Raw genomic sequence first — 26,286 nt, forward strand, 5'->3', positions numbered from 1 at the left:
GTTGGAGAATTAATATGTATTTTATAAATCAATTATCGATTTTATTACCGGCAAAACTATCTCATATTTAAGAAAATAGTGTTTTATGAAATCTTCTGTCATAATGATTTTATAGACTTATGAATCATATTCTAGTTGTTTTGAATGAATTTCAAAACCCTTTTAAGTTATATTTACTTTAAGAAGGATTGAAACGAAACATTTTAGTGGTTTCCTAAAAAAATCGTATTGAACTTTAATCACTTTCTGTTACGATGCATTTCCATACATGCTAGTGATGCCCCAACGTAATACAAAGGTTATGTTTAGTGATATGATTATGCTAAGCATGTTTTACCCATGTGGGAAATATTATGATTTGATTTTGCTAAGTCGCAAATAAGTATATTTTGCTATGTGCAAATAAAAGATGTTTATCATATGGAAAAAGTTAATATTTTTGACTTTCAAATACTATTAAAATTACAAGATATATATTATATATAAAAAATATTTTAGCCTAAATGGCGGGTACATATGGCACAGCAAATGTTGTGTGCATGATTAAACGGCTCACCAATGCTGAGCGTGTATTGTTCACAATACCATTGTGTTACACTTGCCGGGCATGTCGCGGACGGTAGACCAACTACCAAACGAGTCACGGGATGACTCACAGAGTACCCATGTAAACTTATGATATGAGTTTGAAATTGATTTGGATCTATTGAGATCTTATGATTTATGATGAAAAATGAGAATTTGAAATGACTATAGAGCCATTGAACTGGAATTGAATGATAATATGATTTATCAAATGAAAAAGCATATTTCAAAATAAATTTACTCAAATAAAAAAAGGGGTTTGAATAACTTATTTGACGAACACCAGTGTGTTTATACTCAGCCCTTTTGCTGATACTATGCTTTGTATGTTTTTCCAATGATTTTGTTTTTAGAATAAACCCCTATGGCACCTCGACGGAGAACGGATATGTGAGCGAAAGATGAACCCGAATTGGAGTATGACTCCCCTTTTGTTTAGATCTCTTTATTGTATTAGAGAGATTATTAGTTTAGATTTAGACTATTTTAAGGATATAATTTGAACTTTGGACTTATTTCGATTTGGTTGTAATTTCCTATATTTTGGACAGTTAAGACTTCTGTTATATTGCTTTGGTTTGATTCAAGTATTATACTTGGATATTGGTTTGACCTTTAAGTAATCCCGTAAATGTGTTGGCAAAAGTAAGCTTCCGCTTGATTAATACTAAATTCTAGTTTGTGTTTGCCTTCATAATTCGAGGTGGTTACAGTCAAGGTCAACAGAAAGTGAAAGGGTAGTTAGGTAGTTTTAAAATGACAATTATTAAGTAAATAAACAATTAAATGTTACCATAACACACACACACACACACACACACACACACACACACACACACACACACACACACACATATATATATATATACATATATATATATATATATATATATATACATATATATATATATACATATATCTATACATATATATCTATACATATATATATATACATATCTATACATATATATATATACATATACATATATATACATATATATATATGTATATATATATATATATCTATACATATATATATATACATATACATATCTATACATATATATATATACATATACATATATATACATATATATATATGTATATATATATATACATATGTATATATATATACATATGTATATATATATATATATAGGGAGAAGTTCAAGTTAAAACCATCCTTATATGAGAACCGTGAGAATCATAAAAATGTGTTACATTTTATATAAAAAGGTGTTACTTTTTCCAGAAAAACGTATTACTTTGCATTTATATTTTTTTTCTGACAGTTAATGTTTTTTGGTAAAAAGTACCAGATTTTTTTAAAAACAAAAGTAAAACAGTTTTTGTGCAAAAGTAACACATTTTCTGTAAAAAGGTAACACATTTTTTAGTTCTCACGGTTCGCATATAACCGTGGTTTGCACTTGAACGCGACCCTATATATATATATATATATATATATATATATATATATATATATATTTGAGTATAAGGCTATCCGTTTTTCATACTTTTAACGACTCAAATATAGGAGTATGTAAATGTTGCTCACCATAGATCTCGGTATGCTCTAGCTTTCGACTTCCTCCAATTACCGAAAGCTTGTTTGGAGTTTCATACAAGAGGGATCTGTCTTCTGGAATCTCTAACTTACGCTTCTGGACTGATGCAACTATAACCTGAAAAATTCTAGTCAATGGGCTTCCCCCGGGTTTTTGAAACCTATAGAGAGGCATTCCAAAGAAGAAACCTGCAATAGCGATTCCCATGAATATAGTAGGAATTACAAACCCGACTTCCCATCAATAAGAGTACTTGATACAAGTGAACCAATATTGATCGACAAATATAACCAATTGAAATATGATCCTTTCTTTACCCTCTCGATAGGATCAGTATCATCAAACTGATCAGCACCAAAAAAGGAAATATATGGCTTTAATCCCTCCTGATCCGAGTGCAATCAGATAAGAGTCCTGCAACTAGTACAGCATTTTGTATTGGAGTTGATGGACAAATGGAATCCGAGCAATCAGACGGCCTAAATGCAGGAATTGACGCTGATACAGAAACTGTACACATCCCCTGCAATTTGATTGAAAATCATGTCTTGAGAAAGACTACAACACTCTATTACCTCAATGTCATTAATGTGCTCCCACCTCGGCAAGCTTTCATGGGTCAGATACAGTATTACATAATTCGCTAGTTAATTCGCTTCACGATTTGCTCAAAATGGCCCAAAAATAGCCTAAAACCGACCATAATTTACTTTTTGCAATTCGCGATTCGTGAGAAGATTAACAAATCATGTGACATTGGTTAGCTGTACACAAACTTATTCTCGTAATAAGAAAGAGTTTGTTTTTGATTAACGTTTGGTAGCAAATATTATTAGCAGCCTCACATGAAAAATGGCATATAATCTAATAAATGGAGCATAAAAAGAGAAGCATAACATCCACAACCAGGGTAAGTCAAAAATGTGGTGGAAAAGGAAGAGATGCAGAAATTACAATGAAGAAAATTGTCGAAAAGGTAGCAATCGTCCAATATCTACCCTAGTAAGAATCAGCTAATAGACCTCCAACAAGTGGTGTAAGAAAAGATGTGCCTTCCCATATGTTAACATTTCTTGCAGCGACAACATTTTCTTCGTGTAATTTCTTCGTAAGATAGTTGATGAGATATTTTGCAATACCATAAAAAGCGATACAACCACAACATTCTGTACCTGCAAAGTAAATGTAAAGTGCACTGATATGTGTAAAGAGTGAAAGATCTGGCAATAAAAAGTACTTCAGCAATAAAACATGTATGCAAGTATACCAAGAATAAAAGGGCAGGTTCTCCAGTTTCCAGTTTTACTCTTTCAAACAGGATTCCCTTGGAGATCATCAGACCCATCTCCAGCATATACATCATTTGTTTCATTCTGAACATATCAAATTAAAATCAGATGCAAAAATTCATTCGAATTCTAAAAATAATCAAAAGAAGACTGTTGTTATAGCCAATACGATCAACGCTCATTATTCGTGGGTTTGTGGGCACGAGCCCACAAGTGCCCCGTGGGTGTGTCCATACGAGTGGGCTTACAGGGTGATTATGTCACGAATTGTCAAGGCCTAGCAAAATGTGCTACACAATTTAATATCAAAAGGGTTTTTAATCAAATGACTTAGGCCACGTCTAGACACACCCGAGCCTAGATTCCCTTTTATTCCAGTCGTTGGGACTTGGATTATGCTGCTACAAAACAAACAGATAGTGAAAACAGAAAACATCTTTATTACTGAAGGGCAGAGAGTAACCTGCTGAAGAATGTCTTCCAGAAGTAATTGATGATCATCTAATGTACCCATTTTCTTTCTCTTTTTCCTCTGCAACTTCCTCCTTAGTTCCCAGTTCTCATCACCTTTATTTCTGAATTTTATATATTTATTTATTGAACATTTGTTAACTTTCCATTAAAATAAAGAATCAGTCAGTACATACAGGTATTCTGGGGTATACTAAATGGAAGAATATCTTTAAATACAGTTGTCAATTGTCACCATAAAAAAAGACAAGTTAGAATCTCTTATTATAAGTGGTAAAGTTGTGTACATTTGATTTTTTTATTCTTCTAAAGTGAGGGTCATTGTACAGACCTTAAAGAGCTAAGGCAATGTTATAATGTGGTTGGTGTAGTCTTGTTAAGCAATCCTCTGCATATTTTTTAATCATTATTGTTTGAACAATGGCTTATATCATCATTAGCACTTATTAAAGTGAAACTCCAAATGATTTTTGCAATTAGAGGCTTAAGCGAAATTAAGTATGATCTGATTTGACTTGAAATTTAACCCGTATATAAAAGTAAAAGCAAATAGTCAAAATAATTACATATATACTCAACAACTGAAATTAACCCGACCCGAGATATTATACCCGAACTCAACTGAATACCCTAATGGACACCTCTATTTGCAATCAAGGATTAATTGAAAATGTTTTGTTATTAGAAGGGTACAGAACAAATTACCCTAAATTAAATTGCTTTTAATAAAAATGTTATCTCCTACTAAGAGATGAGAAACTGACATGAACCAAAATTGACCAATACACCCCATTAAGAACAGAAAACAGTTAATTTATCCATAACTACCAGATGGACTTGATGCTATGACTGGGTAATGTTTTAGGAATAAATAAACACAACACTCCCTCCACACCAAAAATGACCAAATTTAACTTCATCATCAAAAGTCAGAACTAATCAAGTTTGTCCATACCATTGAAACTACTACAATTTTATTTTTGGCCATAAACTACGCTTTTTATTTACTTCTCATCTAGACATTTAACTTATCTTTTCATTTCATACACATATTTATCTCACTTCTCCTTAAAGTATACCTTATTGCTCCTCTCCTTAAAATCACCAAATTTATACGTATAAAGGGAGAATAGAATATTACATGACATATAATAGCTAAAAAGTTGGAAGTTTTGAAATTGAAAAGATCTAAGCTAATACAAGTTTCAAGAAAGTTACAAAATCATACCTTGACGTTACGATTATATTCCATTTAGAGGTGAATCCATCATATTAGTATAAGATAGGCCGAACACTTACCTCTATATGTGTGCCGAACCAACTCGACTATTATTAATAAGTGTATCTGTGTATATACCACGCAATTCAATATTAAAAGGGTTTTTAAGAAAATGACTCGGGCTATGGCCTAGGCATGCTTGAGCCTAAATTCCCCAATTTCATTTGTTGGAACTTGGTTAATGCTGCTACAAAACAGATACTGACAGAAAAAAAGTCATCTTAAAAACTGAGGAGCAGAGAGTAAAGAGAGTCTTCCAGAAGCAATTGATGATCATCTAAAGTACCCATTTTCTTTCTCTTATCCACTGCAACTTCATTCATTCTTAGTTCTCAGTTCTCATTACTTTTATCACTCCTCTTAGTTGAGAGTCACTGTACCCTGATGTAGTCTTGTTCAACAATCCTTTGTCGATATTTTTTTTTATCATTATTGTTTGTAAAATGGCTTATTAAATCATTAGAATTTATTTAACTAGAGTTGCTTATGATATTTGCAATCAAAGATTATTCGAAAATGTCTTTATTATTAGAAGGATGAGGATGCATACGACCAATTTTCAAATCTTGCTTAGGCAGGAGCCACTTAGCATTGGGATAGCTCCCACCTATGTTTCCACATAAGCTCATAATCAAAATTTAAATTAAACTGTAGCTCCACCCAACTTCAGTATAAACAGATTCAGTATCATTGTTAACAGTACCTTTTAGCAGGATTCTCTGAAGCATTCTTTTCTTTATACTTCATGGCACAGAAAATACTTCTATCCACCAACAGGTCAAGAAGCCGAGACCTGCCAAGAGCCAGAAAATTATTAGATGGCCCTTGTTCAGACTTCAGAGTCTCAAGTAACAAGAAAGAATGATCTTAACACAGCATCAGGTGATCCACTCAGAAGACTCAAACTGAGCAATGAAATTAAATTCCACAGCTGAGCCCAAAAAGAAAACCGAGGTATGCGGGACTGGATAATAAACGTTGACCAAACTCGGATCTTTAATGACTAGCAAGACCTCGCTTCGTACAAAGGAAGCTATAACCATGGCAAGAATAGAGATGAAGAGGCTGATACTCATTCTTTAAAGTCTAAAGCAGGCTCCAAAATCACACCCAAGAAATTATCACTTGATTCAATTAGTTTTCATATCGTGCAAAACAACCCCTAAACAAGTAAAAAGAGGGGAAAATATATACTGTTAAATACATTACGAATACAGAACAAGAAAGATCGCCAATCAGTTTTTGACCGCAAAGAAAAACAAGTACACAAACACAAGAAAAACATCGCATTAGGAAAGCTATATACTGAATGAGCTGTACAAGTGAAGAACCGAACTTTTTTCTATTTACATTGGAGTGGTACAATGAAAATGATGTACCTAACCATATAACATAGTTTTCCAATATATCTCAGTATAAACAGACTCAGTATCATTGTTCACAATACCTTTCAGCAGGAAGCCTATGAAGCATTCTTCTGTTTATACTTCATGGCACAAAAGATATACACCAGTAGGTTCAGGAAGCTGAGACCAGCCAAGAGCCAGAAAAAATTATAAAGACGACCATTGTTTAGATTATCGGGTATCCAACCAGGTTTCGCACCAGCAGTCGTAACAGCAGTCACAATTGTTAGGATCAAAGAGCTCAAGTAATTCCCCAATGCAGTAGTTAAAAGAGATAGTGCACTGCATAGACTTCGCATAGCGTCGGGTGATTGATCGTAGAAGAATTCAAGCTGCCCTATGAAAGTAAATACCTCAGCGGCCCCCACCAAGAAAAACTGTGGAATTTGCCAAAAGATGCTAAGTGGGGCTGGAACACGTTCATCAACCAAATCTAGCTTTTCTACAACTTGCAAACGCTTGATTTCTACCAATGAAGCAGATACCATGGCAAGAATAGAGATGAAGAGGCCGATACCCATCCTCTGAATTTCCGATAATCCTCTTTCCTTACCAGTAATCTTCCTAACAGTAGGAACAAGAAACTTGTCATAGATTGGCACCCAAATGATTACACTGATGACGTCGAATGTGGAAAGTGATGCAGCCGGGATGGTGAAGGTTCCAACTCTTCTGTTCATGAGCATCCCCTGCTTAATAAATAGCGTTGCCATCTGGGCATAGACAGCAGAAAAAACAATTCCCGTCGCCCATATAGGGAACATGTGAACTAAAAGCTTCAATTCTTCCACTTGTGTTACTGTGCATAACTTCCATTGGTTGCTGAAATTTGCACTTTTTACATCAGAGTCTGATAAAATAGCTGCTTTATCAAGGCACCTGCAGCAAAAGCATTATAAGCATCATGGAATTTTGGTTTTTGATTTTCTACAAAAGAACCGAGTCGAGCACAGAGTAATAAGTATGATGATAAAGTGTTCTAGTAGAATGTATGATAGAAGTGAAATATAAGGTTGTAAGATGATCAATTAAGTTTAATATGAAAAAAGTTACTTTAGATCCTCGGTGTGCTTTAGCTTTCGGCTTCCTCCAATTGCGGAAAACTTGTCAGGAGTTTCATACAAGAGAGTACTATCTTCCGGGACCTCCAACTTACGTTTCTGGAATGATGCAACTAAAATCTGGCACATTCTCGTCAGTGGGCTCCCTCCTGGTCTTTGAAACCTATAGAGATGAGTTCCAGAGAAAAAACTTGCAATAGCTAGTCCCATGAATAATGCAGGAATTCCAAAGCCTATGTCCCATCCAACATTTTCTTGTATCCAAACAATAAGAGTACTTGATACAAGTGAACCAATGTTGATCGAGAAATAAAACCAATTAAAAAATGATCCCTTCTTCACCCTCTCACTAGGGTCAGTATCATCAAATTGATCAGCACCAAAGGAGGAAACACATGGTTTGATTCCTCCCGTTCCTAGTGCAATCAGATATAGCCCCGTAAATAATACAGTATTTTGTATTGGAGTTCCTGAAGGGCAAATTGAATCCACACAATCAGAAGGCTTAAAAGCAGGAACGGATGCAGATAAGGCCAGTGTACACATCCCCTACAATTTGTAAGAGAATATCAAGACTTGCGAAAAACATCAAAGACTTTTGTATACTTGATACAAAGTAAAGATTATGTTATGCAGTTTGTTAGATCTGCGGATTAGTCGTATCAGTTATAGTATAATTGCAGCAAAATTGTTCAGAACAAAAAGGATATAATCATAAGTTGTAGAAAGTCAATCTACAAGACATGAAAGAAGCATAACATCCTCAACCGGTGTAAAGCAAAAGATAGTTATTGTCATAGAATAAAAAGAAGGCTGCTCCGTGATGTAACAGCCACTTAATAACGAATTTTGAGCTTACTGTTCTACAAAACTCCATTATGTAACCTACGATTCAAAATTATGAATTAACGACCACTATAGGCTATTATTCTAGCATATTTGCCATTAATCTTTTTAATATGTGTTTCTATTATAAGCATTAATTGGAATACATGTTCTAGAAAACTTGTATTACTATGATAAAATTGATTTTTTCAAGTTAAAAATTCACACTGCGATGTCCTCAAAACGAGTTGTAACGCTGCAAGAATCGCGTCCACGACAACGCAACCATTATCACAATCACGATGACGTTCGTGATTTTTTCAATGGTTGTTGTTCTAAAAGCTATCCTCAAATGTTCAAAACAAACGGAGCAAGGGAGAAAATCAGCACTATGGTGGTGGAAAAAGAAAAGAGATTCAGAAATTACAATGAAGTATATTGTGGAAAAGACAGCAATTGTCCAATATCTGCCCCAGTAAGCATCAGCCAAGAAAGCCCCAACAAGAGGTGTAAGGTAACATGTGCCTGCCCATGTGTTGACATTTCTTGCAGCGAAAACATTTCCTTCATGCAATCTGTTTGTAAGATAGTTGACAAGATTTTTTGCAATACCATAATAAGCAAGACGTTCACAACATTCTGTACCTACAAAGAAAATGGCGGTGAAAAGTAATGATGGCTTGCAAGATTCGGCAAAAACAGAAGTCCAGCAGATAGATGAGTATCTAAGTATACCAAGAATGAAAGGACAGGTTCTCCAGTTCCCAGTTTTGCTCTTCAAAACAGGATTCCCTTTGAGATCAACAGACCCATCTGCAGTATATTCTTCAGTGTTTTCATTCTGATAAATGAAATAAAAATCAGAAGCAAATAAGCAGGGATTCGTATTAATTATAAAGGATAATAAAAAAGGGTGGAGTCAAGGGACATAAGATATCTTGGAGACAACATGCCGTTTGACAAATCAAGGCAATAAGAACTTCTGGCAACAAATGGAAAGCGGCGTATGGCTGTCAGACAGCAATTTCAGCTGCAATCTTTCAGTTGTAAGTTTGTGAAAGTTACACACATCGCAACCCTAAGCATTTTCGGTTCACGGTTTCAATGAACGCTATTCTAACTATTTTCCAATACTTTATAATGAGTTTACACCAAACTTTACAAACACATGAATCCAAATATGCATTGGCAGGATTCCAGTAGAAAACTGTATGTACATAATTCCTGTTGCCTTATTACAAAATCAAATGAGCCTAGAAGTATGATTTCTACCTTAGGCCATGATTGGAATGGAGAGAATTATTCAAGGGGTATAGTACATATGTTCTTAAATAAAAAAGTGGACAAGAAGATCAGGTTATGGTGCTCGAAGCAAGAGATTGGTGGTGAAACCAAAAACTGCAATTGTTCTTCAAGGAACAAATCACGTCATTTGAGAATTATTTACTTTCCTCTCTCTCTTCTTCCAAACACAAACAATACAACACCTCCATTGCTCCACCCATTCACAAATTTTCATTTAACTCCAATAATCCCAGGGGCGGATGTACATTAATGTCACTATGGTCATTTGATATCATTTAAATTCAAAATGAAATCAAGTAATACTAAAGAGATTCCCTAGATAACTTGGTAAGTGCATTGTCTTCCACACATGAGGGCATGGTTCAATCCCACCAAAGGCGTGAGTTTCTCCTTTTACTCTTTTTTTAAGGATTTAAAAACATAAAATAACCTTCCAAATCCCAATTACATCTTAGCTCACTACGCGAGGGCCTTAAGGGCCAACAAAACTGAAAACATGCAGAACTTAAAAGCTACTTTAATTCACCACCCCGCCATAAGAGTCTGACATATTTTTGTCCTATTCTTTGAATGCAAGGACCGTTGTTGACAAATCGATCTTGAGATCTTAGGTTCCCTTTTAAGATCGAACGACATGCCCGAATAAATTATGTTTACTACCTCAAATGGCATTTACATACTAAATTAGGGATATGAACATTAATAAGAAGCAACACATCACCATAGGAGGCATAGTCTCCTATATTGTGGTTTGTTTAAACTTTGGCCTACCACCACCCGATTCATATCATGATTGCCTTATCACTAAAGAACACCTCACTAGATCAAAGTGGCTCAAAGAAATAAATGGCCAAATATAGTGGAGAATATATGACAGTTGTCGTTTTATTCTTCCCCGTCCCTTGCCCTCAATTGCAGCAAATATTGCTATGGCTATTAGTTGAAACCGCTCCTATTCCACTCCACCCTTCGACCGCCGACTTTCTAAAGTCTATGAATCACCTCTATGTAGGCAATAGCATAACTCAAATGAGATACGAGTCGACGGAAAGAGATTATGCCTCTGCTGAGAGAGATTTCGAACAGCAGAGAGGCATGTATCCCATTTATGACTATCACTACAGGCAAGAGATGCTTGAATTTCTTTATGACCATTTTAAATGGTACACCCATCCAACTACCTTAGATGTCCCTAGCATGTGTGACCCTATGGATTCACCTTACGCATGATTAATTCCTTTTCTTTAGAGATATTAACATCTTATGATGCAGGGTAATTTGATAACCTTCCTTGTGGGGATATGGTAGTATGCCAAGTGAGTGTCCCGGGCAGCAACCTTTAGCTTTGGCTGGAGTTGTTTCCTTTTGACCCGGGTGATTCTAGTGGTAGGGGTAGGCGAGCCAATAAAGACAAGAGAATACTTATAGTTGAGAGCAAAGAAGAGGAAGATGATGATAGTGATGCTAATGACTTGATGGAGCAAGACTAAGATGAGGACATTGACATAGATTACCCTGACTTTACCACTTAAGCGGTTTCTACCGCTCCCTCCTTTCAAGCCTAAAGCAATGAGGACACTGTTGGGTCTGGCTTGGGGGAGGAGCAATTCTAGCGTCTTATACTCTTATGTACATATGCATGTTTTTCATTATTATTTTCTTGCATTGTTTTCTTTTGCTCTTCTTGTGTATTGATCCCCCAAATCCCAATTCTTGTTCACAAAGGAAAATGCAAAATGATCCCTTAATATCCAAGTTCCTTTTATCTAAATTTACCTTTTTTTTCTATTGCTTCTTCGTTCAATTTTTTTCAAAAATTCAAAAGAAAATAGTCTTTCTTTTGTTCTTTGAGATGCATATAAATATTGTGAATCTTTGTTTTGACCATTTCTTGAATGTGCATAATTTAATAGCAGGTCTTAGGTTCCCCTTTTTAAGTTTTTGATTACATGCATAAGCTCACTTGATAATGTTCCTTAAGGTTGGTGAACTTGGTGTAGTACATTGGTTCGTGACACCGCCATAAGGAAATGACTATGTGACAATTAGGTTTGATGACAATGAAGGTTTATGTTTGGTTTATTTTAATGAGTTATGAGAGCAACTAATCAAGATTTAAATTCAAATGATAAGGTACTAGAGTTTGGAGGATTAACTCATTGAATAAAGGGATTACAAATGGGTTGAACATAGATTTTTAACCAAGGTTTATCATGATGAGTAAAGTTCTTCCATATTAGCACCACAACTTCCAGGTATAGATATTATATAGTTAGCTCATGACATTCAATTCATATAGAAACAAAGAAATCGTACAAGGGAGGCATGGTTCATCATCCTAATGACGGATTAGGTCCACAATGATGGATTGTGGTTTGGAGAAGAAGAGAGGGTTATAGTATCAGGACTAGGGTGATTAGAAAGTATTTACACTACAAAAGAAAAAGAGCACAAAAATCCACATTCCAAAACAAAAGGCCGAGTTGGCTTTCGTGTGGCCATTAGGAAAGTCGGGTCGAATTTAATTGTTGACACAGCTGCAGAACATTTTACACAAAGCCAAATCAGCTTATGGTCCATTAGAAGTAAAGTCGAGTTGGTTTTTATTTCTGGACTATACCAATGATCCCATCAATGGTGGACTTGACCCAAAACCTCATCTTCCTACATAGGTCCCACATGATACAAGTCTTAGGCAAAATAATAATGACTATGGGACTATTCCAATGTTGTGGATAAATGTATGCATAAGCAGTGTCGTTCCAAATATTTTGTAGGTTTAGGCAAAATAATAGATATGAACCCTCCTTATAGAAGATCGATTATAACCATTTAATAAGTACTCGAAAAAATAATAGTGATGAATCCCTTATATTGAAATAAATTATTTTTATCAATATCATCTTCTTTATCCTCTCTCAAACATGGCTTTTTTCTAAACATGTCTTATAAACTCACGGATTACACTGAAATTAGGCCCTATGTATGCTAGGCCCTAGGCGGCAGTGCCTCCCAAAACGGCCCTGTGCTTAAGCATTAAAAGTGGTTAAGGGGTGAACAAACAAAAACAATTTCTATAAATCTGACAATTTTTGTTAAATGTTGGGAAAATTAGAAAATTAATCCCCATAACCCAAATCCCACCGAAGACCGAACAAACACCCCCAAAAAGATCTACGCTATTACAAGTTCCAAGAAAGTGGTAAGAATGAATTCTCAGTTGTTGGAATATAGGATATTATGCTTGAATATACTATACTACTTGACTAGATGATGATTAAAAAAAGTAAGGTGGAGAGATTAACCTGCTGAAGAGCGTCCTCTAAAAGCAATAGAAGATCATCAGATCCAGAAGTACCCATTTTCTTCATCCACTTCCTCTCTACTGTAATTCCCTCGTCTCCAGTTCTTAGTTTCTCACCATTATCAGTCAAGTTCCCACTTCAAAGAGAATTTTATGGCAAAAGCTGACCAATGCTCCGTTTCATTATGGAGTATAACTTTTTTAATCTAATATTATAAAAAGTTAATATCATAATCATATCTAATTAGATAATTTAAATAATATTTTATTTAATTATATTTTTTTCTTCAATATTAGCCGAAAAAAGTGTATAAAATAAGCTTTAATAATAAGGAAAAATTACCTAGAATAATCTAACATATTATAGCAAGTTTTATTTTTTTAGAAAAGATAAATTAAAATAAAATGTCGAAAAAAATATTTAAAAAATGTTAAAAAAATTTTATGATTTTTTTTTATAATATGTAAAATTTTTTATGTAAATTTTAAAAAATTTTCTCTAATTTTAAAATAATTTTCAGTTTACTTTTTTTGTGAATTACTTGCTGGTCATTTGATTATCCAAGTTTACCCTTGGCAAATACCCCTTAAAGTTAGGATTATTCATTGTTAATTAATAGGTGGGATTATTATAGGACAATCATAAAAAAATTGGATTATTTTAGATAATTTTTTCTAATAATAAATAATTTTAATATTCGTAATATAGCGAATATTTCAAAATAGAGAAAATATTTGAAAAATTAAATAAGAAATAAAATAAAAATAGAAATAACTAATATTATTTTAATGTATGATTTGGTAATAGATTCTAAATTTTATATTATATTATTTAAATAATATACTCTTATTAACAAATATTTCGAAATTAACAAGATACTTATTTTACTAGCATTTGTAAAGATATAAGATGCCAACAATTTCGCAATTATAATCCACCTAGTTTTTCAAAAACTTTCGAGATGGATTCTCACCGTATAGTAGTCATCAATTCTCCCTTTACTCTATTACTTTTCTCATGAAATTAGTTTAAGTATTTATTTTTTATCAAATAAGAAAATTGCGGAAAATGCTAAAAATATGAACTACTTTTATTTCATTATTTTTATTATATTTCACTTTTTACACAATCCAATAAAAAATTTTAATCATTTTATATATTATGCATATGTAAAAAATACACAAAGTTATTACTATGAAAATATGCAATTAGAAGATTCAAACAAGATTTCACTTGATCATATTTTTAATTCTTTTTTATATATTGGCAAAATATATAAAATAAGCCTAAACGATGAATATTATCAATAACCATTATGTAGCAAATATTTCAAAATAGAGAAAGTATATAGATACTAGAATAAAAAAAACGTGAATTATAACAAAAAATAAAATTATAATATATTTTATGGAACAACCTAAAAGGAAAATAAGACAAATTCCATAAATGAGGAAATAGAAAAGATTATTCTTACCTTTAAATTAAAAAATCAATTTTGTTATAAACTTTCTTAAAAAAAATCTTTACCACTTTTATTAATCACTCATATTTATATTTTATAATCTTTAAAATATTGAGTTAGGATCCTTTCCATTACTTCAAATGTAATGGAGAGACCACTACTCAAATTTAATGGTTAGAATTGGTTGATAAAAACATTAGGAGAAATTTTAAGATTTTAATTTTTATTCTAAAATAGGTGCAAAAATCTGAAAATGGGTAATTGAGAAAAATAATTAAGAAGATCCTAATACTAAAATATTAACCACGCAATATAGAAATTTTATATGACCCTACAACACATTCAACTACTTTGAAAAAATAAATGCTACTCATTTGTCCGCTTTGATTTGAATCAAAGAGAAAATAAGTAAGTTTTGAGAAAGTGGTAATAAATTAAGAAAGAGAATGAATTGTATGGATGGAATTAAAAGAGAGTTAAAATGTATGAATGAGATTAAAAGAAAGTGGTAGACCATTATTCATAAATAGAAATGATGCATATTAAGTAAGATAAACTAAAATGAAAAATAATGTAAATTCAATAAAACGGAGAGACTAATTAAATGCAATAATCTTGATGCTGCGATGAAATTTCAACCGTTTAAAAGGGGAATACTTCAATTTTAAATCAAAAGAATATTCTTTATGAAATGTTGTCATAGAGGAAAAGGTTAGTGAAAATTGGGAAGATGACATAAACTTATGTATAATTAAAAAGGCTATGAAGTAGTTAACAAAATTATGTATATCTCATAGTACTAGTAATTAAGTCAAGTAATGGATTGATATTATCCCTATAAGATAGTATATATATTTTTTGCCACAATATGTATATCTTAATTTGATTTTCAGTTTTCACTACTCTGATGTGTTTCACATGATCCAGCCCTTATATATATATATATATATATATATATATATATGAACCGCTAACACACACGAACTAAACAGCTATTAATACAAACGTCTTAGATATGTGCATTTGGACTAAACTTGCATCAACATGCATAGATCAGCTCCTTCACGGCGAATGGCACGCTTCATAGAAATTTTTGGACTAAAGGCCCTTCGGTTGGTTCATGCCCCAAACATTTCTCAAGAAACCCAAATGATTCGACAACGGAGTACAAATTAGTTATGCTATGTTAATATGGAGCTATATAAATTGCAACAGATCAACAACAACCGGAACTATGCTTGAACTTTACATTGCAGAAACTAAAACAAGAAAATTAATCGTGTAAGAAACGACACGTACTTTGATTTGCTTTGAAACAGTATAACCAAATAACAGGATCCTATCTTATACTGCTATGATACAGAACTTCATATTCGGCTGAACCATCGGAAATTCAATGTTGTACACTTGGACTCATACGCTTAACTAGCACCACGAGCAGCAGGTTCCTTACGAAGCCTTCTTCTGTTTGTACTTCAAAGAACAGAAAATGTACACTACCATGTTCAGGAAACTCAGTCCAGCCAAGAGCCAAAAGAAATTATCGAGATGACCCTCGTTCAGATTATCCGGTATCCATCCCGGGTTCCCTCCGGCAGTTGTAACAGCTGTCACAATCGTCAGAATCAACGAGCTCAAGTAATTCCCAAGTGAAGTCGTTAGGAGAGAAAGTGCACTACACAAACTTCTCATAGCATCGGGTGACTGATCGTAGAAAAACTCCAATTGCCCAACAAAGGTAAACACCTCCGCAGCACCCACCAAGAAGTATTGGGGTACTTGCCAAAAGATATTAATAGGGACCGCAACATTTTTATCGACTAAATCGAGTTCTTTAGCTATTTGCAAACGTCGGATTTCTACAACAGCGGCAGCTACCATAGAAAGGATGGAGATAAAGAGGCCAATACCCATTCTCTGAAGTTCTGAAAATCCTCGCTCTTGACCTGTAAACTTCCTAGCGATAGGAACAAGGATGCTGTCATAGATTGGGACCCAGAATATAACACTCACGACATCAAAAGTGGATAATGTGGCTGCTGGGACGGTGAACGATCCGATTTTTCGGTCCATGACCATTCCTTGCTCGACAAACATTGTTGACATTTGAGCATAAACAGCGGCAAACACAATTCCCGTTGCCCATATTGGGAACATTCGGATCAAGATTTTCAATTCTTCCACCTGTGTTACGGTGCACAATACCCATGGGTTGGAAAAATCACCATTTCTCATATCAGTATCCGACACCACTGCTGCTTTATCTAAGCACCTGCAGAAGAAGCACAAAACCCCAATACAAATCATAACCAAAACTCTTTACTTTTCTCAAAACAATTAACAGCAAGTTTGGTATGAGACCATCTCACCGTGAGACAAGCCCATACAAGCAGCCCAAAGTTAAACTTACACAGCAGTTAACTACATAAAAACAGTTGTTTTCATTAAATTTGAAGAAATTAAAAATTGGGTCAGCCCATATTAAGCCGTCTCATGGTGAGACGGTCTTAATAAAGAATTTGTCATATATGTTTGTGGTATGTAATCATCAAGAGATAAATGGACAAGAAAAATTACTTTAATTCGTCTGTATGCTCCAGCTTTCGACTTCCTTCAATAGCTGAATGTTTGTCTTGAGTCTCATATAAAAGAGTACCATCTTGCGGTACCTCCAATGTCCACTTACGGCACGAGGCAACTATAACTTGGCACATTCTCGTTAACGGGCTACCCCCAGGTTTTTGAAACCTATACAGGGGAGTTCCAGAAAAGAAGCTTGCAATAGCGATTCCCATGAATAAAGCAGGAATGCCAAATCCTATTCCCCATCCAGCATTTTCTTGCATCCAAACAATGAGTGTACTTGATACTAAGGCACCAATATTTATAGAGAAATAGAACCAATTGAAAAAGGATCCCTTCTTCACTCTCTCATTAGGATCTGTATCATCAAACTGATCAGCGCCAAAAGATGATACACACGGTTTAATCCCTCCAGTTCCCAACGCAATTAGATAGAGGCCCAAAAAGAATACTCCATACTGTGCGGAAGTCGCTGAAGGGCAATATGAATCTACACATTCAGGAGGCTTGAATGCGGCAACTGATGCAGATAAAGTCAAGGTACACATTCCCTATAGGAACAACACTAAGAATATCATGATCATTAATGAGGGTCAAAGTCAGAGGATCTATATGAAGTATATATTAAGTTTTAAGGCCATTATGGAAATAATTCTATATGAAGTATATATCAGATAGTGTAAATGTATCAAAGACTATAGAATTTGTAATTGTGTCCATTCCCAATGAAGCCAATGTTTTAGTTCTTAGTTTTCAATTACAATAGACTACAGAAAAATTTATATCATGTGCACTTTTTATTTATGTGAGACTCCAGATCATGTGGCTATCAAGGGTCAACCAGAAAACAACCTTTTTGTATTTGCAAGGCTAAAGTAGCACACATCTGATCCTCAACCCTCGTCCAGGTGGGAGCCACTGGATAGCACTTGGGTAATAAAGTGTTATGGTCTTAGGAATTCTAATAAGCTACAAAACATAAGCAATTACAGAAGCATGAAGCACACAAAGGAGGCTTTCTTTTGAATGTCCCATGTAAAAGCCAGAATCATTTGTGGAGGACTAAAGAAAGAGCAACACACAAAATTCTTCAAGCGGATAAACCTAAGTCCTAACGGCAAACTAGAGTTCACGGAATCAGCTAGATAAAAATGATAAAGTCAGAAGTGAAAAAAAAAGAGCAAAAGAACAGAAGGTTGAGAAATTACAATGAAGTATATACTGGAAAATACAGCAATCGTCCAATATCTTCCCCAGTATGCATCAGCTAAGACAGCGCCAATAAGTGGTGTTAGGTAGCAAGTTCCTGACCAGGTAGTAACATTCCTTGCAGCAGACACATTTCCTTCATGCAGTTTACTAGTCAGATAACTGACAAGATTAGTTGCAATACCATAGTAAGCAAGACGCTCACAGCATTCTGTGCCTGAGAAGAACGAAAAAATGAGCAAAGGTTAACTAAAAGAATTAATTATATCTCATTAGAAATGACAACCCACATCCCCCACTTTGAAAAAGAGAGATATAGAGCAAAGAGTCTCCATATACCAAGAATAAATGGGCAGGCTCTCCAATTTCCAGTTCTGCTTTTCAGAACAGGATGCCCTTTGAGATCAACCGAACCATCTCCAGTGTATTGTTCATCATTTTCCTGCAAAGAACACAATTTAGATGTAGCATGAGAATTATTATGACACATCAAGTAATTATGAAACAAAGACAAAATACAAGGGGGAAAAGACAAGAGTATATGTTCAAGGCTCATAACTATTACAACCATATATGCTCCCTCTGTCCCTTTGAATTTGCTACAAATACATATAGTTCTCAGTTCTATTTACAATTTTAGCAAATTCAAAGAGACACATGGAGTACTATCTAGGTGGCTACCAACAAGCCACTAGTATGAACAAATTCTAGTGGCGCTTAATAACATGGCAAGAAACCAACTCAACTAGAATTGTAGCCACAAACAAACTCACATAACACAATTAACATTTGAATAATCCAAAGCATCATACGAAAATCAAAAACTTGTCACAATACATGACACAAAAGGCTAATTTCTTATTAACCAAACATCACTATACACCAATAAAAACAAATCCCTACTTTATTATATTTCTTACCCTCATTAGTAACCGTAGGATACTCATTTGAGCTACAATCAAGTATCACTTTAAATTTCAAGTAAAGAAGAAATGATAATTCTGAAAAGCGCTGAAAATATACACTAAAATTCTCTTATCAAGTCAACATTTAGATCCAAGTTCCCATTACACTACCAAAATTCAACCCATCTCACACGAAAGGCTTTTTGGCTAGAATGCAACACATGCTTTGAGGTACCTGACGCTAAATGCTACACTTTAAAATAAAATGAGATTTGAATGTCACCTCCCATTGGCTTCTAATACATAACAAGGAACATGCTTCGCTTTGATGGACTCGGAACGATATAACTTGCAATTAACAATTCAATAATCCAAAGCTTCATAAGAAAATCCAAATCTTATGACAATACATGACACAAAAGTCAATTTCTTAATAACCCAACCATCACAAATTCACAATACACCAATTAAAAATAAAATCCCCATTTTATCATACTTAATGACCTCATTAGCAACAATAGAATAGTCATTAAGCTACATATACCTAAAATTTCAAGTAAAGAAAAAATCATAATTCGGAACAAAACCCAGAAATTATACACTAAAATCCTCTTATCAAGTAAACTTTTAGATCCAAAATTCCAATCAATAAATTACACTACCAAAAAAACCATCATCAACTCATCATCATAATTCAAAAGGTCAGATATTTCCCAGTATTACAAAAACTCTTTGAAATCAAAACCAAAATGGGAACTCTTGCAATCAGTAAAGGAAAGCAACCCATGAAAATTCGACTGAATTAGAAAGTTTGGAATGCTCTAATTTGAATAAAATAAGGATAAATATTAAAACCGAGAAAATTTATAATAACATGAGAATAATAACCTGTAAAAGACCCTCTTCCAAGATCAATATATCATCTTCTTGAGTACCCATTTTCTGAATTTGCTTCCTACGTTTTCCTACCCTTAACGCAAGAGATTCAAAACCAACTCTTTCTTGTCCCTCTTTTTATTTTCTTTTTTTGACTTTATCGTTCAATATTAAAATGAATTTTCATTTTTCAAGATGGTCATGATCTATGTTTGACAACTTCGAGGAGACAGATCCATCGGCTGAAACAATCTAGCAATAAATAATCACGCACAATTTATATTACCCTTACCAATTGACCAAGGATAAGAACACATTCTTTATAAGTAGAATGTTTTAGATTGGTTTTAAATCATATTTTGCATTTATATTGATATTAATTTAAATTTAATTTAAAGTCGGATTAAGTTAAATTTGGTTTCAAACTCGAATAAATATTGAATCATCTAGTCTGTTTTAAGCTTGTGTAAGCACAATATAATACATCTATGTGAACAAGATATTCATTTGGTCCATCTAACTTGTGCGAGAAGAGAGATAGTTTCTTTGTCCATTTGTAATTGTAATTCTAAAAATTCACAAAAATATCATAAATGAAAAATTGAATTGTCTTGATGTATATTTAAATTGGTTTGATTATGTTAAAAAAATAGACATATAATTAATGAGAAAAAATGATTTCCATAAAAAAAATAATGTAAAGTAAAAAGTATTTACTAAATAAAAGCTTACTAATTTTAAAGAAAAAGATGGAATATAAAATACTCCTAATAAATTGATGAAAAAAGTAAATCAAGAATTAAGAAGATATTAACATTGTCGGTTGTCCCATAATCATTGACATATTAAAAGGTTCTTCGGCCATTTCTCCTCTCCAATTTTTCACCCTCTTAAGCTCAATGATCCTACTAATTACCAAAATTCCTCTTACCTCAAAACACAATAAAATACTGAAATAATAGCATTAATTATATATATCATAGAAATGTGTAAAGTGAGCACAATACTACACCAAAAAGGAGTATAAGTGTCATGAGTAAGTGCATTATAATCGTATTTATCAAAAGTCATTTACCAAATATATTTTTTGACGTTTTGATAAATTAAAAAGTCAAAAGCCAAAAGTAAATCCAAAGGTCATTAATAAAAGTTAACGGGTACATATATGTCGTACTATTTACGAAATTTTTTTTTTACTATCTTTTACTTTTTCTATATAAATACAAATTTATACGAAAATTCACAAAAAATTTAAAAAACATGCAAATTAAAATACTTCATAAAAGTTCAATGAAAGTTACTTATCAATTAATTTGATTCCTTTATAAGAAAATTCTAAACTTTCCCTCCGTCTTTCTAATTTTATTTCATCTATTATTTTAGTTCATCACATCAATCCACTATTATTTTTGAATGCTATTCTACCTATAATATACAATTTATTTTTCTTTTTTATATTAAAACTTATAGTTAACCCATTAAAGTACATAATCACCTATAGATTGAGTAAACCATTCCTTTATTATCATTTGGAAGCAATCTTGAACTCCTAATGGAGATCCATGATTGAATACAAACCAAAGATCACTCCATTTCATGGTATCTTGGTTTACAACCAATTCAAGCAAATACACCATGCTTGTAATAGACAAATTATTGTACCAAAGATAAATGTGAGTCCGGCCAAGCCTAGACTATATTTGATCTCGACCTCTACTATCTGCTATATTATTTTAGTGATTGATAAATTTGATAGAGGAAATGTCAGAAATATAAAAATTTTAAAAATATTAAAAGAAAGTTAGTAGTAAAAATATAGAGACAACAACTATTAAAAAAGAATATTTTAATTAAGTTAGTAGAAAATATGTGGGGATCATAAGCAATATAAAATATTAAAATAAAATTAGTGGAAGATATTTTTGAATCATAAGCCTTATTAAAATATTAAAATTGGAACTAGTAACATTATTTTCATTCCAAAATTTGTAATATAAATCAAAAGATTTTTTATGTGATAAACAAATTAAACAATAAAAAATGACAAATTAGAACAACATAGAATTATTTTTTTATCTTATGTTTGGTTATATTATTTTGGCCAATTAAGAGACATTAAAATTATTTTTATTAGTTTGATCATAATATTGGTTTTGACACTCTATAAATGGGAGTTAAAGTGCTTGTAAAAATAGAAAATGGATTTGAATAATATAAATAGATTCCATTTGAATCCAAGTATCTAAGTTATGATCATTACAACATGATCTAGAACCGAGGTAATGGAAGCAACCATGAAACATACTCCTATAACCTATACACTTTTTAGAAGAGTCATGTCACATGTGTAGAGTTATGTATAATGTACTAACAATCCCTTTCTAAGTTGTGGCCATTGATCATTTTTTTATTGTTTAATTTGCTAATTACATAAAATATTTATGCTTTATATCACAATTTTTGGGCAATTTAATGTCTCATGTTGAAATTAAACCATTTTAAATGAGAATTTGTGAATCCTCTTAATTTGTCATTTTCTTCCATTGATTCTTTTGTTTTTGGTTTTTATCTTTACTTTTTTATAGAGTATGCCTTGTATAAATAAGAGTAAACATTAAATAGTATGCGTAATTCTTAGCCTAATCTGAAGTAGGATTTGTGATTAGGTCGTGTATTTGCTTAGCATATACCGAATATATTGCACCAATTTTAAACTTAGTATGGGATGAAAAATGTAAGTAAGTGGAAGGGAGAGTGAAGAGGGTATAAATGATAGTTAATAGGTGATTGAATAGTGGATCACAAAAAAAGCATTAGGCATAAGCTTTATTAGACTTATTGAGAAAGTGTAAGCTAGCGTAGTGGAGAGTAAATAATATATCGTCATGGAAAACAAATAGTAAGTCGTGCAAAATATTTTTTTTATTTTATTATTTTTTTTAAGATGGTCATGAAAGCAAATTCGAAACTACACTAAATTTTATTTTCACTAATTTTCTACTAATATGGGTGAATAATAACACCTATTGATTAACCATAAATAATTCCAATTTTAGAAGGTAATTTTCTATAGTAAACTCGGATAACTTGATGATCTGTCATAGTACGTAATTTACTAAAAAAAGTAAATTGAAAATTAATGTAAACTTAGAGAAAACTTTTTAAAATTTACATAAAAAAATTCAGGATAGTAAAAGAATCTGAAATTTTTTTAAACATTTTTCATGCATTTTTTCGACGTCAATCTTTTTCTTAATAAAAAAACTTAGTATAAGAAGTCATTCGGTTATCGAGTTTACAATGGAAAAATATCACCCAAAGTTGGGATTATTCATGGTTAATCAATAGGTAGCATTATTATAGGAAAATCATAACAATTTTAGTTATTTTAAGTGATTTTTCCTATTTTTTATCGTGTGCATGGTATATTATTTTGAATTATAAAGAGTAACTAAAAGTTAATTGTATTAGAGTATTGGTTTCTGAAATTCTACAAATTGGAGTTTTAGTTCTATAAATTTGGTAAATCATATGGTACTACTGCTACATATGATCTATAGTACCGAGGTATATGGAAACATCCATGACAGTCTTATTCATTACCCATACACCTTTTAGAAGAGTCATGTGTATAGTTATGTACATTTAACAACATACTTTGTGGAGCTATTATTTTAGGCTGTTTACATTGTGAAGCTAGCATTTTAGAGTCTTTACATACTTTGTGGAGCTAGCATTTTAGGGTGTTTGCATTGTGGAGCTAGCATTTTAGAGTTATGGTGTGTTAATGTAACAACACATGTTTTGTTTTGATCAATGGAATAAGTATGTGTACATTGTGGAGCCTTATGACCTTAACAATCCGTTTGGTTATTAAAATTAATTGATGGTAATAGAAATTATTTAGAGATAAAATTTTTATGATTTATATCATGTAACATCCATGACAGTCTTATTAATTACCCATACACCTTTTAGAAGAGTCATGTGTAGAGTTATGTTTTTAGAAGAGTCATGTGCAGAGTTATGTACATTTAACAACATACTTTGTGGAGCTATTATTTTAGGTTGTTTACATTGTGAAGCTAGCATTTTAGAGTCTTTACATACTTTGTGGAGCTAGCATTTTAGGGTGTTTACATTGTGGAGCTATCATTTTAGAGTTATAGTGTGTTAATGTAACAACACATGTTTTGTTTTGATCAATGGAATAAGTATGTGTACGTTGTGGAGCTTTATGACCTTAATAATCAGTTTGGTTATTGGAATTAATTGATGGTAATAGAAATTATTTAAAGCTAAAATTTTTTATGATACTTATCATGCAATTTCCATTCTATTAATTGAGTATTTGAAGAAAATCAAATAACTTCATTATCAGACATTAATTTGCTCCTTGTCAAGATCCTTAACAGATGAAGATCAAAATGAAAACGAAGCATAAAAGTCACCAGCTAATGATTGTCGCCTTTTGCTTGTCGGAAACGAGGAAGAAAGCGAGGAAAATATGTGGCGGGTATCCGATTTTCATTTATTTTGTAGCCCATGACCCGATTCGTAATATATTTTTGTTTTTGAAAATAGAGCCGTAATTTAGTTAATAGGTTATTGAATAGTGGAGCACAATAAAAGTATTAGGCATAAGCTTTATTAGACTTATTGAGAAAGTGTAAGCTAGCGTAGTGGAGAGTAAATAATATATTGTCATGGAAAACAATTAGTAAGTCGTGCAAAATATTTTTTTTATTTTATTATTTTTTTTAAGATGGTCATGAAAGCAAATTCGAAACTACACTAAATTTTATTTTCACTAATTTGCTACTAGTATGGGTGAATAATCACACCTATTGATTAACCATAAATAATTCTAATTTTAGAAGGTAATTTTCTAGAGTAAACTCGGATAACTTGATGATCTGTGTAACACCCCGTAATTTATCGAATTTAAAAAGAAAATATAATAAGATAAAAAAATAAATAAGGTTATTAAATTATACTATTTTACATATATAATTATAAGAATAAAGTAAATTAAATTTTAACGGTAACGAGTTTTATCACGTACGTTGTCATCGCGTGACGTTTCTTTTCTGTTTTAACAATATCATAATAATTACTTAATTAATTAATTAATTTAGAAAAAAATAATAATTAGGGGAAAATTGAAGGGGTGGCCGGTTGGTGGAGGCATGGGAGGAGTCTTCTAACTCCTCTCATAATTGTGTATTATGGCACAATTATGACCATCATCTTAAGTACCTATTAATCCTTAAAACTCCTTTGATTTTCCTCACCATTTCAAAATTTCAAGTAAACAAAAAAATTCAGAAATTTTCTCCCTTTTTGCTCCTTGAATTCAGCACATTCAAAAGGAAAAAAAAAAAATTCTTGTTGTTCAATCCAATGTTTTTGATCAAAGGGTAAGTTTGATTGAATTGTTAATTATAGATTTTATATACTAAGATTTATAAAAGAATTATGTTTTATGTATGATGATATCCTATGACTTATAAGAGGATTGAATATTTTTCTTTTATATATAAAAATTTTCTCTAATAATCCTTTAATAAACTATAATTTGTTAAAAGGATTAAGAAAAGAACTTCATGATCAATATTCTTCAACAAAATTTAAATTTGTTATAAGAATTAAGAATTTAAAGTTATATTGAAATTTAAATAAATTTCTTATGGTCTATTTTCTCTAACAAAATTTCAATTTGTTAGATGAAATTTAAATGGTATAAACGAAGTAGTGTAGTTATTCAACAGATTATAAATCCTTTAGTAAAATTTGACTTGTTTGAAGGATTGTGTTTATACATATACGTTTTGATTTAAAAGGGTGATTTGGTTTTATGATTCTCTACAAAATTTTAATTTGTCAAGAGAATCAAGTATTTAATTTAATTATCATAATTTATGAAATTTTAAGTTCTTGAAGGATTTTGTGAATGTGAATATGTGATCTTGTTAGATGTATTTTGGTCATGGAATTTAAAGGATTAATCATTTGAATAATATACATATAATAATAATAATAATAATAATAATAATAATAATAATAATAATAACAATAATAATAATAATAATAATGATAAAAAATAATAATAATAATTTTCCGGGCAGTAGCAGTTCTGTCTCGGTAAAGGTGTCGA

The 26,286-nt window shown here is 32.2% G+C and overlaps 3 protein-coding genes across 4 annotated transcripts in view; all 3 read right to left on the minus strand.

Annotated features, from left to right (window-relative positions):
* LOC130823124 (protein NRT1/ PTR FAMILY 8.3-like) overlaps nt 1-3,246 on the minus strand; it is a 13,557-nt gene extending 10,311 nt beyond the window's left edge. Inside the window, exons 1-3 of the mRNA XM_057687743.1 lie at nt 3,108-3,246; nt 2,471-2,676; nt 2,144-2,341 (exon numbers count right to left, since the gene is read on the minus strand). Of these exons, the coding sequence (XP_057543726.1) occupies nt 2,144-2,146 (3 nt within the window). The 5' untranslated portion in view covers nt 2,147-2,341; nt 2,471-2,676; nt 3,108-3,246. The remainder of the gene's footprint in view (nt 1-2,143; nt 2,342-2,470; nt 2,677-3,107) is intronic.
* A 2,649-nt stretch (nt 3,247-5,895) lies between these two features.
* Nucleotides 5,896-13,270, minus strand: LOC130823123 (protein NRT1/ PTR FAMILY 8.3-like). 2 transcript variants are annotated; one of them, XM_057687741.1, is made up of 6 exons: nt 13,095-13,270; nt 9,220-9,325; nt 8,912-9,129; nt 7,652-8,208; nt 6,640-7,477; nt 5,896-5,985 (listed from the first exon to the last, which is right to left on the minus strand). In XM_057687741.1, the coding sequence occupies exons 1-5, from the start codon at nt 13,158-13,160 to the stop codon at nt 6,655-6,657; spliced, it is 1,770 nt and encodes a 589-aa protein (XP_057543724.1). In that variant the 5' UTR covers nt 13,161-13,270; the 3' UTR covers nt 5,896-5,985; nt 6,640-6,654. The 2 variants fall into 2 exon arrangements, with proteins under 2 accessions (XP_057543724.1, XP_057543725.1); XM_057687742.1 differs by having other exon boundaries at nt 5,896-7,477.
* A 2,504-nt stretch (nt 13,271-15,774) lies between these two features.
* LOC130823125 (protein NRT1/ PTR FAMILY 8.3-like) lies at nt 15,775-20,456 on the minus strand. The gene is made up of 5 exons (XM_057687744.1): nt 20,142-20,456; nt 18,688-18,790; nt 18,348-18,565; nt 17,134-17,690; nt 15,775-16,828 (listed from the first exon to the last, which is right to left on the minus strand). The coding sequence occupies exons 1-5, from the start codon at nt 20,190-20,192 to the stop codon at nt 16,006-16,008; spliced, it is 1,752 nt and encodes a 583-aa protein (XP_057543727.1). The 5' UTR covers nt 20,193-20,456; the 3' UTR covers nt 15,775-16,005.
* Between the last annotated feature and the right edge of the window lie 5,830 nt (nt 20,457-26,286).

Source organism: Amaranthus tricolor, chromosome 9 (genome assembly GCF_026212465.1).
Source record: "Amaranthus tricolor cultivar Red isolate AtriRed21 chromosome 9, ASM2621246v1, whole genome shotgun sequence".
Taxonomy (NCBI): domain Eukaryota; kingdom Viridiplantae; phylum Streptophyta; class Magnoliopsida; order Caryophyllales; family Amaranthaceae; genus Amaranthus; species Amaranthus tricolor.